At 42.2% G+C, this 24,238-nt stretch overlaps 1 protein-coding gene across 1 annotated transcript; it reads left to right on the top strand.

Annotated features, from left to right (window-relative positions):
• Positions 1 to 1,656: 1,656 nt before the first annotated feature.
• Positions 1,657 to 11,754, top strand: ESX1 (ESX homeobox 1). Its single transcript, XM_071813494.1, has 5 exons — positions 1,657 to 1,789; positions 1,870 to 2,101; positions 2,192 to 2,237; positions 7,982 to 8,268; positions 9,395 to 11,754. Exons 1-5 carry the CDS (start codon positions 1,690 to 1,692, stop codon positions 9,618 to 9,620), a joined length of 891 nt encoding a protein of 296 aa, XP_071669595.1. The 5' UTR covers positions 1,657 to 1,689; the 3' UTR covers positions 9,621 to 11,754.
• Positions 11,755 to 24,238: the final 12,484 nt, after the last annotated feature.

The following is a 24,238-nucleotide window of genomic DNA, read 5'->3' on the forward strand; positions in this document are numbered from 1 at the left end:
TTACTGAAATCCTTTCTTACCAACACTTACAACTTATGTTCCACACTTAAAACATTTTATACCCAATATACAGATTTATACATTCTCATTAACTACTATCCCCTATCTTTTAACAGACAGATAATATTCTCCCATTCCATGGGCTTTCTTCACTCCACCAAACGTTCTTAAGAACAGGCTATGACATGGGCCCCACCTGCCAAGATGGGTGCTCTGGACAGGAGAAGCAGCGTGTTCAGTTGCTGGGCGCTAACACTAGCTTGGTTTGAGTCATCATGGTGCTCATCTGGCTCTTTGGGAAACTCCTTCATTGGCTGAGGTCATTCCTGCTGCATCACTTCCTACAACATACAACTTGCATCATAGACTATTTTTCCCCACAGGTTAAATCTCCTTGGAGCACACGACAGGTCTCCCCAGGTCTCAGTAACCAAAGCTAAAAGCACTAAAGCACTCACATAACCCCAGTGAGGTAAGAGAGGACAACAGAAGAAAAAAAAAAAAAAATCGTTTTTTTGTGGACTACAATGCCAGAAAGAACCAAAAGATTATTCAGCTGGATATCTGGCATAAGACAGGTCCCAGATTCAGAAAGCATCTCTGCAGTGACAACCTTTATGTCTTCAGCTAAAATGTAAACCCTCCAGCCTTGATGCAAAGACAGAGAACCTGGAAATTCACCAGCTATATTGCTTCAAAGGTTAGTTATAAACACAGATTTTTAAATTAGTGCCTCATTTCTAATCTAAATTTGTCCGGCTTCAGCCTTCAGCCACTGGTTTTTGGATATTTATTTTAAGCCCTTTTCTGCTGCGCTCTGTAAAACTCCCTAGAACTTGGCATTTTATTCTCATCCCCAAAAATCTAGACTTTAAGATCAAGTCATTTTGTCATCTAATTTATATCAGTCTCTAGCAGTACACCACAGCAAGATCACAGAACTGCTGGAAGTCTGCATAGGAAATAGTTTCCAGACCTCCTGTTGAGGAATCATTGCTGTAACAGCACTGACAGTCGAAATCTAGCAGGAGCAGAATCAAAGATGTCCAGGAAAAAAAGGCTCACTCTTGCATGGTTTTGTGCATTTTCTCTGCACTTGTCAGCACACAACATTTTGCAAGGTCAGTCTTACAAAGTTGAATGCAACAAGTTGAAGTTCAGCAGAAGGAACAGAGAGCCAAACCCTAGTGACCCTTCTGCTCCCGTGTAAGCGAGCAAGGTGCCCCCGCACTCCCCAGGCTCACGCAGGGGCACTCACGACTCGCTCCCTTCTCCCCAGCAGCAGCGCGGAGGTGCCCGCGAGCCCCGACCCAGCAGCGGCCGCTCCCGATGGGCCGGGCAAGGCTCCCCCGCACCCCGGCGGCACCGGCGCAATTTCCGCGCAGCCACTGCGACTCCGCGCCCCCGAAGGAAGCTTTACAAAGTCATCGCCGGCTCGCTGCCGGGAGCGGGCAGTTTCGGCTTTTCGGTAGTGCCCGGCCGTGGGGCGGCCCCGTGCCCGCCCGCCCCGGGGGGGAGGCCGCCGCGGGCCCGGCCCCTGCGCGGCGAGCGGTCCCCGGCGCGTCCCACCCCCGGCCTTGACGCCAGCGCGCTAATGAAATGCTAATGCCGGGGCGCGGAGCCGGGCGCTGCCCGCGCCAATAAAACCCGGCGCGGCGCGGGGGCCCTGTCCACCGCCAGCCCGCCGCGATGCAGAGCGCGACCCCCGCCGCCCCCCCGCCCCTGCACCTCCTCACCTCCTACTTCATCGACAGCATCCTGGGCCGGGGCCCCGCCGCGGGGCGGCACGGTGAGGGGCGGCGGGGCTGGCGGCGGGACAGCGGGGCGCTCCACGCCCGCCCCGGTAACTCCCCGCTTCTCTTCCCTCAGGTGAGGAGCGCGCGGCGCCGCCGCGGCCCGGCCGAGCACGCGTCCCCGCGGAAGAGCCGGTGGCAACGGGGCGAGGAGGAGGACACCCGTCCGGCGCGGCGGCAGCGGGCGGGGAGGCGCCGGGGCCGGGGAAGAGGAAGCAGCGGCGGTACCGCACCACGTTCAGCACCTTCCAGCTGGAGGAGCTGGAGCGCGCCTTCCGCAAGTCCCACTACCCCGACGTGTTCACCAGGTAGCGGCCGCCGGCGGGAGGGGCCGGGCGGGCGGAGGGCCGGGCCGGGGCGGCGGAGGCAGCGCGGCCGCTAACGGTGTCTGCCCGCAGAGAGGAGCTGGCGGCGCGCCTGGACCTGACGGAAGCCCGCGTGCAGGTGAGTGCGGGCGCGCGGGGCGGCCTGGGACCCTCCGTCCGTCCATCTGTCCCCCGTCCGTCGAGTTTCAAAACCACCCCACCACCAGGGCTGAAAGCAGCTGTTAAAAATAAGTCTCGATCCCCCCGTTCCTCGGTTGACGGCGGAGGGGGCGGGGGTGCCGGGTGCCGTCCGCTTTGATTAGTTCTGAAATGGGCGAGTTACCTCCGCGACGGGAAAACAAACGGCGGCTTCTAAAACTTCCCCAGGTTGCGCTTCACACTCGCATTTGCTGCCGTCCTCATGGGTCTAAAAGCTGGTACTGGCTCCTGAGTTTTGAGATTATAAGAACAATATTTAAAAAAAAAAAATCAGATGGTTTCTAGCGAATGAGAGATTCTGTGGGGCATCCCAAGTTACTTACATGGGCTTCAGAAAGGTTTACACCCTGTTCTCGCTCAAACTTAGCTCGATAAAACAGTTACACTTGTAAACGATTGGCTAAAATAAATAAAAGATTAATTTGACATTCACATGACAGTCAGGCGCTGTCCAGGAGTTTTATGGCCTAACTGGGCTGTAATAACAGCAACACCTGTAGAACTTCTGCATACAGAAACAGACACTAATCATCTTGTATCCTGCAGTTTTGTTCAACTGCAAATGACCCTAGTAGCTTTTCCTAAGCACCTATGCATAACAATACCTCTTAATAAGCAGCTTCTTTAGATCAGACTCTTGTATAAGCTAGAATTCCCTTTTCATACAGAAACATTAGCTTAAAAATAAAATTTTTTAAAAGTTGTTTCAAAGGGTGTGAAGGCTTTCTAAGTATTTTTAAGCTAAAAATGATAATTTACTAAATTGGGCTTGTGCTGTGTGTCAGCTACTGACCGAACTCCTGTTCCAGCACAGCTCTGGGTATGTGTGTGCTCATGAAAGACTGAGAACTGGTGCGGCTGCTCAGTGCGACAGCCTCGCTTACTCCTGCAAAGCTTTGTTGCTCCTGATGCCAGATCCTTGTTTGTACTTGTTGTCGTTAGTTCAGTTACTGGATCTGCAATGGTTCACATTTCTGTAAAACTGTAAGGTTTTTAACGTTTTATTTTAATATGCACCATCTTCAGAAAAGGCCTTGAATGGTACTTGATAATCGACCCATCTGAGAATACCCAGCTGCACCTTTCATCTCTTTTATGAACTTGAAGGAAATTATGTGCCCTCTCTTCTCTCTACCACCAACAATCACTAAAGCGTCTAGTCACTGAAATAGCCCAATATCTGGCAATTACACTGGCTATCTACTAGGGGAAAGGACATGGGTGAAAAGCTGTTAACTCACCTGTTACTGTCACATTCACTCGATGGGGTACATGCAATGTAGTTCATTTGACCTGTGAAGGAATGGTGCAATAGTAGATGGCAAAGAGGAACTCTTCTCCTAACAACTCATCTGAAAGAAATGGAATTGTTTAGGTTTGATGGAGTAAAAAAACAAATTAACTAGCAAAATAGCAGAGCTGATGTATCCCCAGTGGATGAAAGGAAGAGCAGAGAGCTGTGCCTTGATCCTCCTTACTCCTTGCCAGGTTTTAACCCATGTGTCCCGGGCACAAGCACACAGTCAGCACAGCGTGCTTAGGGTGAACTTCTAGTGCATGGTGCCTCTGCCTGTATATGTGTTCTTGTCCTGTGGTAGATGGGAGACAACTTACCCTGGAGGGAAGAGGATGCATAGGAACAGCTGCTATATAGATAATGATGTACTGTGCTTAACAAGCTATCTTAATTCCCAAATTCCTGCCTCGTATGCACGTGCTCATAGTTGCTGTGTACGGAGTCCTGTGTGAAATGAAGAATTCGACACCTCTCCCATGGTACCTGGCTAAACCAGCCAACATGAAAAGTGGTATCTTTTTATTTACTCGAGTGTAAACCTGGGAAATTAATTTTACCAAATTCAATCAGGCCATTTCTTCACCTCAGTGTGGTTTCAAACTGAGGTCTTCTCTGTGGAGAACCCTTCATCAGCCACCTGAAATGGGTACCACTGTCCCTCACTCTTGCATTTCACTCTTACATGAAAATGAACAAAAAAAAAAAAAAATTGCCCGTGAACATATTCTGATTTCAGCATCACTCCAAATAGATTCTCCTCACCCAACACCTGTTATTTGCCTGTATAGAGGAAGGGAAGGGAGCTGGCAACGAGAATCTCTGCATTGTTCCTTATGTTGGGAAAGGGGTACTCCGAGAGTCTGCACAACCTGTTAATAATCTGAAGCCATGTTGGGCAGCTCTTCAATAGCATTTGCATCTGTTGTTGCCATTCCACTTCTCACAATTCATGTTGTTAGGGTAGGAGGAAAATGAGAAAGAAGTTAAAGGAATCTTTTGTTTTCTTAATGTGAAAAGTGAAGCATTACGTGGATATTTCAGTACCATAAACTGCATCAGTGCTAAAACATTAGCTTACAAATGTAACTGATCTAAGCATCTTTGTCATATTTTCTGATTACGATCCTGTATTCAGCTACACCAGAAATACGATAGTTAGTCACATCTGTGTGTCTTTTTATCTTCATTAGCTATTGCATCAATTAAATATGACAGATTTTAAAGAAAATTACAGCAAGAAAGCTATCAAATTTTACACACCTTTTTCTTTTCTAAAAGACCTAAAGCTCTTTTGTCAGATATGTGTGGTGCTAGAAATTAGAAAAATTATCTGGGTAATATTTAGCATACAATTCAAACTTGATGGTTTAAAACTTACCTGTGAGTATTAAGTAATGTATTTTTTCCAAAGTATTTTACCACTGATATTACACTCATAACACAAAATTCATAAGACTGGTATAGCAGTTTCTGTTGTTTACTTTGGCACTTCAAATGTGCCTGAAAATAGAGTAAAGGCAAGTTAAGCCTTTTATTGGAAGCAAAGGAAAACTGCTTAACAAAAGGTTCAAGATGACTAATCTGACTGTTCATGACTGTACTAAGTTTTGAAAGCTGTTTGTCATGTCACTGTAAGGTATGAGGCATGCCTTTGCTCCTTTTATCACTTGAGTTTGTACCAGTAAGGAACTGAAAGACAGCTTTTTAAAAATATAATTATTAGATAGCTATGCTGGTATTTCCTTCCAGTTTGATAAATACAAAATCTGAGATGACTAAATAAGCTTGGTTGTCAACTCAAAATCGCCTGTAACATTTTAATGTTATTTCACAGTCAGAGTACATGTCTGAGTGATCAAATAGATTCACTTTAGGACAGAGAAAGCAGAAAAGCAGACATCTTATTTCATGTTAGGCTTCTTTATGAAGAACAGATTGAAGAACAATGCGAAAATTTAGTAAGGAAATGAATACCTTTGCAGCATTTGTTTTATCCTTTTTAGGAAAGGCTTTATCTGCAGCATAAGACAGTTCACAACCTTTTAAATTGGATTCCATTTTCGTAGAAAACACACCTTTGAGTTGGTTGTCTTCTCCCGTGAGATCTCAGATCTACTTACAAATATTTGGGATTACTGGTTAACAGCAGTTTATAGTCATCTGATCTCAGTACTTGAGTTCATTTTGCTTACCAGACCCTTGTCTTGGGCTACTACAGACCAAGTGTCTCATTCTCATTGCCACGCAGGCATAGCCGTCTGGTGTTTGACTGGTTCAGATATTCCTTTGTAAGACATCTGATCATATAAAGCCTGTGGCTGCTAGAGAAAGAAAAGAATAATTCAAAAAAAGAAACAACACTCAAGAATTCAAGAATTTAAGTACCAACTTAAAATCTTGATGTTCTCACTTTTCTTCTAAGGGCACCTCCTTCTGCCTACTACCTGTACAGTGAGACAATTCTGTGTTACATGCAAAACCCGAGGGATATGAATCCCTCCTCCCAGTGTAAAGATAATATATGCAATGAAAGGAGCAGAGTAGTAATTCTTCAGCTGGCTCCCAAGAACCCTATAGTGAGAGCTTTGGAAGAGCAAATTGTTACAACATCAAACTCAGAACAGCAATGCTGTGGCATGCTACAGCCTCCTGGTTTAGGTTTGTGAAGGGATTTCCTTCCAAACACATTTAATATTATTTAAGCACCTGAAGGTAAGTCACATCACTGGAAATGGTTACATGGCATGTCTGAGATTAAAGCACGCAGTGAGGCTGGAAATCCCCAAACCCTGACTTTTAGATGTTCCACAATATAAATATAAAACTATTTGAAAACATTTTTGACTGAAATATAATTGCAGATACAAAAAGCAACTATTAAAATAGTCATGCATCCATAAAACTTCTGCATCCAAAGATTTTTGTCATAATACCTTTATCTATAGAATTTTACTATTTCCAAAATACTAATACCAAAGGAATAACTATTTTTAGCATCTGTTATAATTTTGGGGGAACTTGAATTTTTGCTATTTAATTTTATGATTTTAGTTTGTTTTACTGGATTTGCTAGACACTTATTAAAAAGTTATTTACGTTGTAAGGTAAAAGACCTACATATTTGAAGTTTACCTTTGTCCTAAATCCAAAGTAAATTTCAGAAAGTCATAATTCTGTACAGGACAGATATTGGTCTTTCCAACAACTCTTGTTCCTTATGTTACCTGTCTCTACTAAATGTTGAATCCTGAGTAGCACATTCAAGTATTACATAAAGAATGCAAGCAGCTTGCAGAATCGTAAGAGTAGTTCTATACAAGACTGCCGAGTGAGACTGTGGGCCACCTCTAATGCCTCTCTTCCAGATCCAGTTCAGAATCCACCTTCAATGGCCTTGGCTGCAGATGGGGCTGGAAGACCTGAGCAGCTGAACACCTTTGGATGTCAGGTGTTCAACCTCAGCAGCATCCATTTATAAATGTCCTTGGCTTAGGTCCACTCTCCCTTGTTCTAGAGCTGATGCTCTTTGCTCTTCTCTCTGGTGCCATCCTGGGTCTGAAAGGTTCTGCTGGGTGAATGCTAAGGAATAACATTACAAAGAGTCAGTTTTCTGATCTGTTGAGTTGATTGACTGAAGTCCTTAAAAGTTGTTTACTGGGCTAAAATAATGACTAATCAGGCTTGAAGAGGCAATATAATCAACAGCTTACTACACAATACCAGTACTAGTTAAAGCCTCTTTAGGAACAGCTTGGTACCCTGTTCTAACACTGCTGACTAGATTTATTAGTTTAGTATTGGCTTTCACTGCAATTCCGTTAATCACTTTCATGTAACTATATGCTGTTTGCATTCATGGTAGACAACAAGAGCTTCTCATTTTACTTTTGAATCCTCTGTATAAAAATGTATGGTCCAGCTATCAAGATAAAAAGCACACACCATGTATTTGGCCTAGTTACTCTTACAGTCATGATTAAGTTGTTTCCTAAGGTATCTGTACAGAAATAGCCACCTCTTGAAAGGCTTTGTTGAAATTTAATTTTCAGTAAATAGCTTATGAAAGGAATAATGATCATTCTTAATAACTGATCATGAGTTCTCAGGTGATAGCTTTATATATTACAATGGCTTTAAAAATATGGGACAACTCAGAGCCAGAGAGTAAGCAAATTTACAATATTTATAACTGATGTATATCTTACTAAACCCGCTAAGGCATTTATGAATGGATCTCAAATATCAAAGAAGTAGCTCTTTGTTAAACAATAAATAATTTTGCCACCTGTATCACTGCATGCAGTAGTAGATGGTAAAACAAACTGCAGAGTAAGTTCAGCTAATGCCTTTATAATTTCTTATTGAAGGTCTGGTTCCAAAACAGAAGGGCAAAGTGGAGGAAACGTGAACAAAATGACATTCTGGGGACTGTTCCAGGAATCTCCTTAACGCACCCACTTGGTCTATTTTTGGATGTTCCACTGAGTCATTCTCCCCTCCCAGATCACACGTGGAGGTCAATGCCTCTTTCAACATTGGCTGTGCCATCTATGTCTCCAGCCTTTAGTCCTTCAACCTTAGGGCCATTTGGCCTCAGCAGCCTTACCTGGACTTCTCTCTTCAGAAATCCCATTTTAAATCCACATTTTGGAAGGTATAGAATTAATTTTTTTTTTTCTAAATCTCAAAACTGTTAAAAAATGCTGCATTTTTATTAGTTTGATACTCACATGTTCTCAATAAACATGCTCCCATAGATAAATAAACTTACTAAACTGGGGTTAGTGCCTGTGTAGGATCACTAAGTCATGCTAGTAAAAGCTTAACATGTAATTGCTGTTTGAAGAACAATTGTGCACACTTACTGAAATTTTGGACTCATTGAACTCACATAGACTGCTGTAACCTGGTGGCTCCAGCTCCACCCTTATCTCAGGGACTGACACAGATTATATACCATAAAGTTGTAACCAAGACAGACATGGCTTGTGGGTGATTTGACAGACTAAAGGTAGTCAGACACCTAGAACTCCGGCAATTCATTTCAGCTGAACCTGCTGTCTGGGTTTTCTTGCCCAGCAATCTGAAATTTGTCAGCAAAATGCTGCTGCTGTTCTAGTGCACACCGTAAAATAGGAATAAAGCATGTGTAGTGTGTGTGTATATGTATAATAGGTCTGTAGAGATATATATATATATATATATATAAAAAGAAGAGCGCACTCTCCTCTTGCTGATAGTATAGCCTGTATTGTAGTTCCACATTAACAGACAGGCAAATGCCACTTTTCACATGGACTAACTTGTCTGAACAACTTTACTGCATATACAGCCACATAATTTGGTCTTTTTATGAGGTGGTTTATTGCTTTGACAGAACAGGCTGATCTACAGCAACCATGGTTTGTTTAGAAAGGATTTAGCATTAGCAAATGATTGCTGTTCTAGGTATCTGCATGCCACGTCTGCTGATCTATTTTAGTTTAAAAGGGTTTGGTTTTTTGTTTAGGGTGGGTTTTTTGGGGGGGTTTGTTGTCATTGTGGTAGGTTTTGGTTTGGTTTTTGTGGGCTTTTTTCTTTTGTTTTGGTTTTAAGGGCAAGACACTGTACAGCAAAATAAAGCTGAATTACATTCTGGAAAACAAAATGTACATTTGGAAGAAACTGGAAATTTTGGCACTTTTTTCTAATACTTTGGGTGGGGGAAGCTGCAACTCAGTAAGTACTTGTTCTCCAAAGCAATTCTTAATTTGGATAATATTGACTTCTTTCAAATACAGGTTTCTCAATGCTTTAAATCCTCTCATGACAACAGCTTCAGTACTAATGAAAGCTCCTGGACCCCCGTCAGACCCCACTCTTACTGCCTTCACTGATCCAGCAGCAGTTGAAAGGAAAACGTCAAGCATTGCAGCACTAAGACTCAAAGCGAAAGAACATTCAGCACAAATCCCTCAATTAAACCTCATCTCCAATCTTACAAACACTAACAAAGAACTTTGTTAGGAGCTCTCCCACAGACCACAGCCACGGAGCGGAAAGTGAATGCCTTCTCCAGTAAGTACCCCCCATTTTAAACAAGAAAGCAAGCACACGCGCACACACAAAGTTGTGGTTCCTCCATCTTCAGCAATGGACTGAAAGGAAATAACCCTGCTAAAAATTGGTCTCCTTCATTACAACATGAAATCAGGTAGCAAATTAGCTTGTATAATTTCTGACACTAAAGAAACAGAAGCAGAAACTGTCTCCTCTTTGTAATTCAGCCCAATGTGAACCTCAAGCTTTGAAATCCCAAAACTCACCAGATGCTAGTCCAAAGGTTCAAAATTCTTTGTAGGAATAACTTCAGTTTTGTAAGCAATTCTTAACTCGCTTCTCAGGAGAAACTCTTACACGCAGTACTTGAGACCTGAGAATCAGTACACCGTTGTTAATTTTGAGACCATGCTTCATGTTGAAGTGCAAATGCCAGTGAAATCTCGCATTTTAGACCTGCAGTGATGAGGTGGGGACTATTTTTAATATAGGCTTTTGATGCAGAGCTAGGTTTGTATAAAGAGTACCTTGTTTCAAACTAAGAAAAAAGTTTGCTTTATGTCCACGGTGACAACATTTTAATAATTAAAAAAATTTAAACTTTGTATATGAAAACTGTATCCTGTGGAAGTAGGTTATCCTGTGCAGTAAAGTGTATGTAGTTCTCTGTGTATATACACATATCAATAAGTAGCTCATAGCTGTAAATATGAGGTTGCTAAATATTTTTAGCATGATTACTGGCACGTCTTACGGACCAGTAAGTTGACAGACTACTTGTACATTTCCAGACATTTCATGCCTTCAGTAGATTCAGAATTTAAGTGAAAACTAAATGTGAAGTGTTAAATTCTTCCTCGGGCTGATGTTGAAATGAGTGACAATGGGCCTCACTGAACAGGAGCGTAGAGCTCATTGCAATCCTGGGCACCCTTTCTGGCCTCAGACAGGTCATTTTAAAGTTTTTGCTGAACTTCCCTGCCTGGGAAATGGGACTGAGAACAACTATCTCATCTATAGGTCTGATGCTTGAGAGTGAAGTGAGGGTAAGCAGTGTCCTCCTTTTGCAGCCGACTCGCCTACCTCACAGGGCTGTTGTGAGGACCAATTAAACAAACATGACACTGTGAAAATCTTGGAGTTATACACGTGCTAATTGTTACTTAGCAATTACAAAAGAAAGGCCAACAGCTGATGACACATGAAGATCACCTTTCCCATACCTGTTGCACCAGCCCAAGCAAGCTCTGCTTCTGTGGGCTCATGGGACAACATGGAACTCCCCCATTGATTCTGCCTGGTTCCTCAAGACTATTCTCAAGCACTTATATTCACACTGGAAAGAGTTCATGTATTTTAGAACTTCTTTATCAAGGCTATTCTGGGACTACTTTTAAGACTACACAGATATTCTCAAGGCTAGACTTGTGAGTGCAGAGCTCCAGATGCCAAACTGTTTCTGTAGGCTCCTCTCAGCTTGTACTGAGGTACCTGACAGAGAAGGCAGTTTGCTGGATCAGTTTTCTATTTCCTCTGAAATACTAATAGCTCTGACTGCTCTTGAGTCATAACCTATCACAAGACTGGAAGTATTTCTGGGTTCCTAGACCTCATTGTTAACACAAGTAGAAGGTGGTGGTGTTTCACAGTGTGGAGAAGCAAGCTTTCTACCCAAGTTACACTAGGCCTGCACTGTGGGTCAAGCAGCAGGAGACTTGGGAAGCGATGTAACCAGGACCTCTCACACAAGGTTTGAGTTTGTTTCTGCCACAACAGCTATTTGCTTCCACCAGGCCACTGTCACAGCTCAGACTGTCAACTGGCAGCACAACATGGTACCAAGTCAGACACTGAATTTGTTCCAAATGAACCTTTTAAGTAGGTTAATGGTTTGAAAATTGTCATTACACAACTCATGTTCTATTCTGTATAAGGTTTTGTGGCATCTTTCCTTGCCATCAGTGCTTCTCTCTTGCAAACCAAGGAGGTTCTGCAGGAAAGCAAACTCTTGTTGCTGTTTCATTTAAAGTAGCAGAGACTGTCCTGTATTTGCCATAAGCCATTCAGAAAATAACTCTGCAATAAAAATAAGACCGAGGTATTTTTGCCAGATTATATTCCTAGACAAATTTACCAGAAGCAGCATGTGTGACACAACTGCTGAAGGCTGTTTTTAAACATTGCATGAAATAGTAGGCCCTTCCTAATCACCAAAATATTCATCATTGATCCCAGGGCCAACAGAGATCTCACTCAGGTTGGGGGGTGGGGATCAAATTAAAAAACTAAAATTCCCCTGATTTCAGCAGTTACATCAGAGATAATTTTCATTTATCAAAAAAGTTTTTCCAATAGCTATGGACAGAAATAATCTGAGGGACAGCAATTAACAGCCAAGTAACTTCTCTCATTTGTACCGTAGCTCATGCCAGAGCTGGGAGCTGCTACCCTTACCCAGTGCCCGCAGCCACTTCAACACCACCCTGGGAACGGCAGGGTTGGACAGCAGGGTTGGCTCCGCCACCCTTGACAGATTGATTTGGTGTTGCTCTTTCCTAATTCTCCTTACAACAGTGCACCTTTCCTCCAAGAAACCCTCCTTTCTACTGAAAACCACAGCCAAGCACCAGCTTGTTACCTCTCCCCTGCCACCACGAGCTGTGGCCTCTCCTGACATTGTCACATGGAGGCAGGGACAGTCTCCACTCTGGTGTGTATTTATGCTTAGCTTTGTGGCTTCAAGCACCTGTGTCCTGTTTGATAAATGAGAGCATTGCAAAGGGAAGGACTTTGCCTGTTTTGTTACATTGCTTAATAAACAGAAGCTGCCATTCCTGTGCCGCTTGAGCGGATGATGATGTCTGGAAACATTTGCATTTCCCAGTGGGTGCAGGTAGAGAACACAGCTTACTGATGTTCACCTTGGTTTAGTTTGAAATGCAGAGAGGTTTTCTTTAAGCTAATTTCATTTTTTCTGCTTTAATGAGTCCTTCCAAGAAATTTCAAATCTTTCATGTGAATTGAAAAGCCAGTTGTGAGAGCTAATGATATTATGAAAATAAACACGCAGAACAACACTTGAAATCCAGTTCAGGAATCAGAGTGCATCTGTAACCAAAACTCAACAAGTTTTTATATTAATTATTACTATCTCATAATGCAATATCACACCAAGGGAAGAAGGTTTACTTATTCAGTCTATTTTAAAATTAAATAAAGCAGCTTAATTATAAACTGTTAGGGATACAGTATTAAAATTGCATTTAAAAATAGTTGGGGAGCATTTAGCTGAAGAACCTTCAGTCTAGTTTCATAAATACACATAGAATGATAGAATAGTTTGGCTGAAGGGACCTTCAAAGCTCATCCAGTCCAACCCCTGCCACAAGCAGGGACATCTTCACCAGCTCAGGTTGCTCAGAGCCCCGTCCAGCCTGGCCTGGGATGTCTCCAGGGATGGGGCATCCACCACCTCTCTGGGCATTCCAGTATTTTACCACCCTCATTGTAAAAAATTTCTTCCTTCTATCTAGCCTGAATCTCCCCTCCTTTGGTTTAAAACCATGGCGCAATGCTCCTACCACGAACCAAGTGTGGACATATACTTTCCCAGCTTTTCTGAGGGCAAGGAGGAGAGCAGCACCTGAACAGGCCAGCCACTTGGAGAGTTTCTCACACTGAGCGTTGCAATTATTTCCTGACACTTTATCTTGCCTTATGCACTAAATTCTTTAGTCCTAATTTAGGCAAAACCTATGCTGATCTAGATTAAGATTGCAGGATTTGACCCTATGTCTCTCTTCAGAATAAAGAGTTGCAGCCTAATTCTTCTATGGGTGACATCAGGACAGTTTCCTGGCATCAGTTTCAATGGCAGCAGGCCTGGAGCCCTGCTTGTTTTATTGGGTTTGTCTGGTCACAATTTTTTAAGGTCTTTCGTGGGAAGATTCTGCAGCATATTGGTATGTCTTCAATAAACGTCCACAAATATTTCTATTGGAGTACTCACATTTGGCTGAATTGCCAAGTTTGTTCAGTTTGTTCTCTGCCCCAAGTTCAGTTCTGATAACACAGGCCATTGGGTAAATTTCCGTATTTCCAGTGACATAATATCATCAGAACTTTGCCTACAAAGAAAGAGCAATTTTGTTGGGGGAAAAAAAAAGGAGAATAATAGGCCAGGTGTTTGAAGAAAAGACAAAGAAACAAGCACAGTAGGGTGTTCTGACTCACAAATCTGTATTGAGAAAGAAGTATTCATGAAGAAAATTAATTTAAGAAGTATGTAGTTCAGGTTTTGAGCCCATAAGTTCCTTTCAAAAACAGATTAGTGATTAAAAACTTTTTTTAGTCTAGCAATCTCTTAAACAATTAGCACAGTAATTGGAAAGGGACTACAAATTCAAATCTAGATGGACATAAAAGAGTTTCCCCATAGAGCTTTGCCTTGGTTTTGTGGGTAACTGGCATGCACCTGCCTTTACCATCAGTGGGGCTGAAATACTGAAGAAGTGCTCTGAATAGGGATACAAATGCCCCAAACAGTAATGCCATACAAATTACTTAATTCATGTAAAGTAGAAGTAATTGTATTGATTATGAATGTGTGAGTGACTCCTTTATTTCAAGTTATATGAGATGTAAACCACCAGCTTGCAATGGAGTCCTCACTGCAAATTTGCCAACCACAGGGTAGGATGTTACTTTTTTCCTTATTCTAAACAAGAAATCCAAATCCACTGCCGCATGGAAATAGAGATCTGCTGACTTTAACCTAAACCAGGTAAATAAGAACTTCTCTGTAAAAACTCCTCTCCCCTCCAGCCAGGTAATAATTTTGCTCCACTCGTTCATCCTGCAAAAGATGTCTGAAATCAAAGGAAAAGGAAGATAAGAGAGAAATATGCACAAACTTCAGATGTTTTCCCTCAAGGCAGAACTTTTTTGTTGTTGTTTTTGCTATTATTGAAATTTTTAACAGCTTGTTCATTTTCAACCCTGGCATTAAATGCCATAGAATGCAACTAGATAAAGCCTAGACTGCCAAAAGAAAAAAAGGGAGAGATTGTGCATAGTGTATCCCTGGCAACGTAATTACACTTACCAGCAAACGTCTGAGTTGTGGCTTCCTAGGAAGCTGTAGGAACAGAATACACACAAGCAGAAGCACAGGATGACATGCATGCCACCTATGTGTCACTTACTTGAGCTACACAAGCACCCAAATTGCAAAAAATGCAGTCAAGGACATGGAATTTCTATAGACCTTATATTCAAGTAGTTCTACATATGGATTACAAGAAAATCAAGCCAGTGGGTTGTGTTCCAGTCTGCATTGATCTACATGAAACCATCCCCTGCTCCAGCGTGGGCCTCCATGGCTGCAGCTCCTGTTAGGAACACCAGCGCCCCGGGGTCCCCCACGGCCACAGGGGAGTCCCTGCTGGGGCCTGGGGCATCTCCTCCTGCCCAGCCTCCTTGTCATGGGGCTGTTCTCATGCTTTCCCCTCACCGCTCACTGCCCAGCAGCATTTTGCCCTTCCCTAAATATGCTTTTCCCTCAGAAGGTCCTGCAGCCCCACAGTACCCAGTACTGTGATGAGTACTTACAAGAAGGGATGTGTCACAAGCTCGTCTTTGCACCTAGAACTTCCCCATGGCTTAAGAAGTACCTGACTTCAGCTAAGGCCATTCCTTACTCCACACAGAACCTGTCCATTCACTGCCTATACACCACTTCCAGGTTCGGACGCTGTCCCAGACATCCCTCCTGCCATGACCAGCCCCAAAGCCCAGCCTGTCCCGCTGCCAACGAAGGAGCCACAGCGCAAAGCAGCGAACTCCTTTAGTTCACAACAGCAGCAGAGCACCCAAAGAAATCAGCTCTGCCAGCCACTTGTCCCCTCATCACCTCTTGGCCGTGATGTCCTCCACCCCCAAATGTATTTAGTCGGCTAAAAAAATGTGAGGTTCACCTTCAAGGATTGAAGACGTTCAGTCAAGCATTATGCCAAGGCACAATTCCTGGAAGGAACATAATATTCTTGATTAACTTCATTTGTTGGCCACAGTAACATTTCCTATATTCCAGTTGGGGAAGAGTTGCTCTGTGATGGCTGGTGGGCAGTCACTAGAAGACTGGGATGAGCTTGCAAAGTCACACCAACGGAGTGCCAAAACTTTTACATTAAAATATATATACTGAATGAGAGACTCTTGTTTGTTGGTTTTGTTTCGGTCTGGTTTTTATTTTAAAAAACCTACCTTATCAGTAATGATCCACAGAAAAACTAGGACAAAATACCTGATGTAGCTGTTACAGATAAAATCTTAAGTCTTTGGTGTGAGCAGCATAGCGACATTATTGTGAACTAAAGCAGAAGCAGACAAGACAGCTTGAATTACAGTTTCATCTGGTTCAAAAGGGTTGCTAGTAAAATGTATTTAGGTGATCTGCTAAAGAAAAGAATACATTGCATTTTGCAAGCACCCAGTCACAGCTAGAGATTTTGACAAAAGTTGACTTTCACACACAATTAAACAAAATAATTTCAGTTTTCTACTTTCATAGAAGCTGATCCACAGACTGCCCTATCTCCAGGGTTATTTTGTATTGATAAAAAATCATGGGATTAATGTTTGTGAAAGAAGACAAGAAAGGACAGCATTATTATAGCCTTATTTTCTATATATCCCAAAGTGAATATAGGAAGAGAAGTGAAGCAGGCTGCAATGTTAATGTATGAGAAGAGCCTGGAGACATTCTCATCAGCAAGTTATCAGAACATCTAAGTCTCAGCTCTGCTAGTGCTCTCTCCAACTGAACTAGCAGAGAAGTTGCTGACTGCAGCAACAAAGTTTTCAGTTGATGTTTCCGCAGCGGTGTGGTTCTTGGTACACAGCTACGCAAAGAGAGAGCGAAGGAGTGAGGGGGCTACATCTGCAGGATGGAGGAACAGATGCACGAGATTCCTACTCAGCTCCCAGCTCCACAGCAGGGTTTCTGCTTCGGGACTGTGGTGAGTTCGGTGCTCTGAGCTCAGCCCTGGATGCGAAACAAACAACCCTTCCCAAGAAGAGTGGATGGCAAGTGCTAAGGACTGCAAAGACACAGCCTTGCAAACAATAAAATAGCAGCTCCAGGTATTAAAGAGCACAGACAAAATTCTCAGTTTTAAGAAGAACTCAATCTGCATCTTAGTCTCTCATCCCTAGTCCAAGAGAAGGCAGGAAATAACCCAATTTCTTGTTTTCAGTACAGACATGGCCATTACTAGGGACTCTCAGAATTTTACCTTACGAAGGTGTCATTTCAAGAACAATTATTCTTGAAAACATTTAAGACAAAAATGCATGTCTGTGCTGCAGTCAAATATGTGAAATTATTCAGCACCTCAACACTGGAGCATTCGCAGTTTTGCTTGTGCAAGAACACTTGGATCAGAGAAACAAAAGATACTGCAGGCCATTCAGATGTCTGCAAAAAAACAGTCCAGTGAGACTCAGACATGTGTTTCTAAGGATAACATACCTGTCAATGAGAGGAGGCTTTGCTTATTGTAGTAAATCTAAAAGCACCCTCGAAATCTCCACTGTTACTACTTAAAACTAGTTATTCACACCCTGCATTTGACTAGGCAGTCTCCATTCACTGTTAAGTCTTCCTGGCATCCCCAACAAAACACTTTTCATGTAAGTTCCTATACACTGGTAGTGATCAAAAAGGAAGACCCAATTCTAGATGAGAAAACAAACAAACAAAAGAACAAGAGAAGCAAGAAAACACCAGGCTCCATGTACAGCAGGCAAAGGCCTTAGCACCCTGCTGAATAAAAGCCATGGATCACTTCAATCAAAGCTAAACCAGCTCAATCTGTCAGTGAGAAGCACAAGGGAATATCTAACCTTACTGAACTGAGTCTGTCTGGCCCCACTGACATATACTGTTAACGGTACAGCATTCAGAGACATCAATAATCACTACCATACTTGTCATAACCATGAAGTTGTTTGTTTTAACTGACATATTCCCCAAAGTTTTGAAATTACTAATCACTGTAAATGTCTGTTTCCCCTGGAATTGCCCCTGTGCCAGAAGCTAAGCCATGCTAAACAACTGCAAACATTATCCTTCACTTCCAGAACTTGCCAGCATTATTTTGGGGTTCTGGTTGTCTGGAGTTTTTAAGTCCATTATTAATCAGTTATATTATGCCTTGCAAAATGTAATTCTATAAGTTATTTTCCTAAACACAACTGAAATCATGGCTGCATAATAATAATAATAAAATCCACCTACAAAGTTACAGTCTTAGATAATTCCTACATCACGTGTAGGGGAGAAGGATAGAGGTTTTATTATAATATGAGAATATTGTTTCTTCTTTCCCTTCAAGGTTTAAAAGGCATTACCTACAGACTTTGCAGTTTGGCAGCTACACATCCAGACAGAAAAACATTCCATTCTCTGCTACCATTTCAATATGGAAAGGTCTCATACACAATGCAGCAGATTCACAGCAGGTCCTTAGAAAATATTGTACCTTTAGTACCTTTGAGTAAACAGGGGACTTCAGAAGGAGAAAAATGAATACGACAAGCAATCCAAACAAATTTTAAAATAATTTCACGAATGGTTTCCCTTTCAGAAGGACAGAAAACTCTGGCTACTCTCTAAAACACTCAACTGATAGCTTACTTATTAGACAAAAATTAGTGTCCATTCAACCATGAAAGAGACAAGCCATTATATACCATAAGAGAGATCAAACTGACATCAGCTACTGTACATCTTGACACTGACTACATAATCAAAGTAAACTTTGCCGTATGTGACTGATCTGTACCTGTCAGTTATCACCATCTCTGCTCAGATGAGTTTGTGTGTCACCTATGTACATGGGACAAAACAAATAAATAAATTGCAATGTTATCGCTTCAAGCTGCTCACATAGTAAGGGGAGAGTGCTTAGTATTCCATAATGGAGTTAGGAGTAATTTACTGCAAGATAATTTCTTTTGGACCTAAAATGTCCTGCCTCCTGTAGAGCAGACAAATAGAACTATCTAACAGGAAATGGGGCATGATAATACTGCTCTTTAAATAGAACTAACAAAATGGAAATACAATAGGCATTACAAAATATACAGCTAACAGTTATCAAAACCTTTGATGTTTTTATAGCTATTTACTGCAAGAGATTGTATTAGCTGCTCCAGCCCATTTTAATGCAAGAAAAGTTTAACATGTTTTTTAAAACACTTAAAAAAAAAAGTTAAACCTCTGAAGTAGTATCTTTGGGTATCCAGGGAAGCTGAGTATGAGGAGAGAAAGCCACTTCATTGAAGAAATAACAAAGATTTGGCAATCAGCTCCAACAGTGGTGTACACGATGGGCTGTAGTTGTAATAGCACTGATGGTTTAATCACCCAGACTAACCTTCCTCTGTCTGAGCAGAGGTGCAGCAGGGTGCAGAGGCCGGGACACTCACCGGGGACTTGAAAGACAATTCTGCCTTTGCAGCTCCACACAGCTGAGGCAAGACATTCCACCCTTGTGCCACACTTCGCCCTGTCTGCACAGCTCGGACTCCTTAGGGAAAGGAGCATCGCTCACCCCCCTGCTTTACAGTGCCACCGGGATCCCAACCCTCTGCACCGCCACAGCACAGCCCTTGACATCAGCCATCTCAGAAGTGATCGCCTGGGCCCCCTTCTCAACACACAGAACTGTGTTCCTGGCAAAGCATCATCACTGAAGTATCGCCTCCTCGCTGCTGTCCTGTGAGAAAAATCGGATTTCAGACAGCAGTAAGCTCTGTCACGGCATTGAAAATCCGGTTTCTGAAGAGATCCAGCTCAGCTCAGCTCACTTCTTTTACTACCCTACCTGGCTTCTTTGCATGGGATGCAGTCCATCTGCTACTGCAGAGCCAATAAATGACACAATGAGGCATTAATGCAGTAGATGTTCTTATTGTAACAGAGACATTCTTTTTCCTCACCTTCTCTTTCAGCCATGCTTTTAGTACCAATTCCTGAACTTCAAAAGGAACAAAACAAGTCTGGAGGAACTCCACCAATGGCCCCTTGCTGAGAGTGATGTTGTGTTTAGGTTTCTTCCTCTTAAGAACTTGTCAGCTCTCCTCCAGTTCGCCAAACAGAGCCCTTCAGCACAGCACACCTCTGCCTGCAGCCCCAAAGACAATAACCAAGGTCTTTGTGGAGAATTAAATTTGTTGAGCTGATTTTTTTCTGCTTGATACATATAAAGTAATTTCATTGTCTTCCCCCTCGATTGTATCACTACACCAAAATCATCTTGGTTCTGGCCTCCCTTTTGTCTTTTCTGTCCAGGGCCCAGTGGTACCTCTCTGACCTGAAAAAGAGAAATTATCCAGGAACAAAACCGTTGCTACAGTAGAAAGTGAAATGAGAGCAGCTCCCAAACCCAGCTTCGCTCTGCATCCTGGGGTCAAGCTGAATCTCCAGCCACCAAGAATGTTGCTTTACAACAAAATTTTCAGGGCACTCAGTGCTAAGCTTCTTTCCAGAGCATCTCTTTTGTCCTTTTTGTTGGTGTCAATTCCCTCTCAGGGAACTTCTTCAGTACAACAAAATATTTATTGATGCTGAATTCTCTGTGAAGTAGAAGAGGCTGGAAGATTCTCTTCAGTGAAAGAAATTTTAAATATTTCACTTTCCAAGTAGCTCTGTGAATACAGGGAAGAAATGCATAACTTAAACACAAGAAGTTACTGACCCAGAAGTGATTAGCATTAGCGTAAAGCTTTCAGACCCTTTTTCATCTTATTGATTCTAAGCAGAATAAATCCGTAAATGATAATAGGGCTCAATTTAAATTACCTACAGCAAGTGCTGCTTTTTAGCTCTCGTCAGACAATCATGCTGTTCAATCAGCTCCATTCTGAATGTACAAAGCAAATTAATGTGTATAAAACAGTCATAACTCAGGCCAGTTTTCAACAAAAGAATCTTTTATGTAGCACACAACTGCCTTTTATTGACATGCTTTTAATTGAACCTATAATGCTAAGTCCATATTCTACCTAATTATAGCAGAAAATACATATATCTTTCAAAATACTGACCATACCTTTCCCTTTGTAAAGTTTCTAGGAACTTTACCAGGGTACAGAATGATGTTCTCAGTTAAGCCTGGATTTGTTTAGAGACACTAAGAGGGCATGAGAAGACACTTCTGAGCACATCACAGCCAAGCAACATCTCAAGGATTACATTAGCACACTGGATCACAAGGCCGGTTCCTCACTCCTTGAAGCCAGTCTGTAACTGTGCCTCTCAAAGCAACTCAGAGGGCACTGTAGCGTGTGACATTGGTAGAGAAGCCTCCAGTCTGGAAAAACTGCTCCCTAAGCAGCTCATTTCTTTTTCAAAAGGGATCTTTAATGTGTCTTACTTTTTTTACTTGTGTTGCTCAGTTTACCAGGGAACAGGCAAGTCCCAGGAAGCCACGATGCTCCTTCTTTAAAAGGTGAACTCCTGGGACAACAGAAGCAGCAATGGCAGGAAACAAAGAATTAAAGGTGAACTCTTGGAAATACTTCTGGGTAATCCAAGAAACTTGCCCAGCAGGATTATCTTTGTGAGGTCAGTGATGCCAGGGGTGCGTGGGTTACTTGCATTTGTCTCCACCATTTCAACCAGGATGGCTTAAAGAGAGCTAGAGAGGGATTCTGCAGAGGTGACACAGAACAGAGCACAGGTCTTTTATTTCCATTTCGACATTGCCAAGCCCAGAGCTTGCTGTGGGTAGGAAAGATCCTCTTGACAATAAAGCCTCAAGCTAAGACAGGAGCACATACTCTTCTCTAAGAACAAGCATGCCATACCATGGTTACCAGTAGCAAAGAGCAAAAAAACCCAAGGCTAAAATCAACTGTGCTGTTGGCATCAATTTTAACACAGGTAGAACTCCATCTCAAGAATGGCCATTGACAATTAGTCAATGTTATTGCCAGGCTCTTCTGACAGGTCTGTACGCCCTTGACACTATGCATGCAACTCTCTTCTAGCATTTTGCTTTAAACCTTCACCTTAAACTATGTTCAGGGTGTCTGGTTAATAGGAAGAAAGACAAGAACGCGGCCACTCTTACACGCACCCAGGCACAGCGAGTAGCTGGGAACACCACAGAGATAGGCAAGTTCTTTAGCAGTAGCAAAATACTCGTCCTGATCCACACACACAAAGGAAACCTGCAATGTGCACGACCCAGTGACGCTCCCTGCGGCACCAACGCCCCTGTTCTATGGGCGCAGGAGCCGCCGGGCTCAGTCAGGGCTCCCGCCCCCAACAGCGGCTCCCGGCACCACCGACCCGCTCGTCCTCTCGCTTCGCTTTTTCTTCCTAGAGAATTTCGTCACACACTGCAATTAAAAGTCTGTAAGCACTAGTGGAGTCAAAGTAAATGCATGTTTAATCTCTCTGAGGAAATATTTAAGAAGTGTACTGAGATGTATTTACTGAAGATTTCACTAATTCAAATAAATCAAGTTAAAATTACAGACTAGACTGGCTACTGTCAGTTTTGTGAAAACCCTTCCATTCAAGAAAGCAAATCAAAATGGTAAGTTCATTTGTTCTTTGCTTTTTAACTGAGAATAGAGCTGACATTGATGTTGTGGTGAAAGACATTAGTATTTAACTACTTGAAGAAATTCACATTACCACAGTGTCCTTTTAAATTGCTCTACTTATGTTCGCCACATAAGTTGCTATTAGCAACTGTAAAAAAAACAAAAAAAAACCAACCCCTTATTTTATTGTATTGAATATAGCAATGGTTTATTGTACTAAATTCTTTGGAGCTTTCTTCATTCAATATTTGAAATAAAATTAAAATGCTCTCCCTGAAAAAGAATGCTTTCTTCCAGAGTATATATATCCTTCACTGTAAAAACAGACTTTAAAAGCTAATGTAGCTGACAAGTAATCTCCAAGTTTTATAACATGAAGTAAAACAAGTCCTTGTGAGAATATTGACCTGCCCCTTAAACATCACTTTCCAGCTTTTAAGCTAAATAAAAGCACGTTGCTAAAATCCTTACATTGAAGTGATTTTTATTTCTCTGAAGCATGTGGTAATTCCTGTTTGCCCTTTGATACTTTTGGGTTTTTTTGCATACCACTTTTCCAAATCTGTATTACCAAAGAGATCCGAAGGAGTAGAATGCAGATGTTATATATTTAAGGATGAAGCAATCATTTTATCTAGGAGAGATCAAACACTTTAAGATAAGCTGTCATTAAATATTTAAGTGATGCTTCTCGAAGAATTAGTGAGTCTACCTGATGTTTAAAACAAAACACTTTTTAAAATGTTTGTTTTACTAAACAGAAAATGTGTCTAGCACTCAGATTGGGTGGACAGAGCTTTACATGCAGTTAAACAATACACTGCTGAAATACCAGACAACATACTTGTTCTTGAAACACACTGATCATTAACAACTCGGAGTTACAACATTGCTTAAATTAAAACAAACAAACAAACAAAAAGGTGACATGCCAATAGATTCTCATTTACCACACTCTTTACAGAGGAGGATCAAATTAAAAGCTGGAATGAAGAATTCCAGTCTGGTAGTACTGTAGCATTAGAGAAGGAATGGATAAGTAATGAAGTCGGGAGGAAGGCTGGATGGTCCTGCCTCCCGTTCTGCTCAGCCTGGGGCAGGATCCCGCTCAGCTCACAGTGTCTGCAGCTCCCCCAGCTCCGCACCAGGGCAACACCACCTCCTGGACTCGCAGGAATGAACACAGGATCAACCAGCTTTGGTAGAGAAGCAGCTTTGGTGCCCAATGCATACAACATACTTAAATACACCTGTGTAACCCTATTTAAGTAGCACAAGATAAGCACAAGCCTCAGAGGATGAAGTGTTCACTGACATCGTTCAGAAACGCTTCACTCACTCACTGCCGATCTATGCCTAAAACTTTAACTAGTCTCAGAGCTTCCCTTTATCAAGTTTAAAGTTTATTGCCCTGCAGCAGCACAAGGACAGAATCCCCTGCACATGTTCCATCAGGCTCCAATGTTCTTTACAGCGGCTTAGTCAGTGGGACACAGAGTTTTAATAAATAACCATGGGTAAGGAACAAGATAACGGTGACAAGAAGATAAAAAGTTGGCTCTCAATGGCAGGGAGCCGTTCACATGTGCATCTAGCTGGGTGAGATCCACCTCCCTCATCAGTGCAAACACACTTCGCTAAAAACTGTAGTTAGATGTGCCTTCAGGAATGGGCTGAAATGATGCTGAAGTCAGGCTTTCAGATCTGGCTTTACAGCATCTAATCCTGCTGTATGGAGCTAAACAGACACCAAAACCCCTTTTTCTCTTCCACAAGCACTCTTACCTAGACCACCTCCAAAACATTGTTTGTTTGTTGTTAGTTTGGTTTTAAATATAGTTAGCCTCAGATTCTTCTTATTTTTTCTAGCAGTACTTAAAAAAAAAATCTGTCTAGATTACTAGACCTTCCTGCTTGAGTTAATTTTTCTTGTTTCATCAGGACACATCCTAGATTTCCATGCC

The sequence above is a fragment of the Patagioenas fasciata genome, chromosome 11 (assembly GCF_037038585.1).
Source record: "Patagioenas fasciata isolate bPatFas1 chromosome 11, bPatFas1.hap1, whole genome shotgun sequence".
Taxonomy (NCBI): Eukaryota; Metazoa; Chordata; class Aves; order Columbiformes; family Columbidae; genus Patagioenas; species Patagioenas fasciata.

Excerpts from the sequence above, each read along its gene's own strand:
- ESX1 (XM_071813494.1), top strand. The coding sequence starts at position 1,690 with ATGCAGAGCGCGACCCCCGCCGCCCCCCCGCCCCTGCACCTCCTCACC. Across the intron at positions 1,790-1,869 it reads CCCCGCCGCGGGGCGGCACG|GTGAGGAGCGCGCGGCGCCG; the intron begins GTGAGGGGCGGC and ends CTCTTCCCTCAG. Across the intron at positions 8,269-9,394 it reads TTAAATCCACATTTTGGAAG|GTTTCTCAATGCTTTAAATC; the intron begins GTATAGAATTAA and ends TTTCAAATACAG.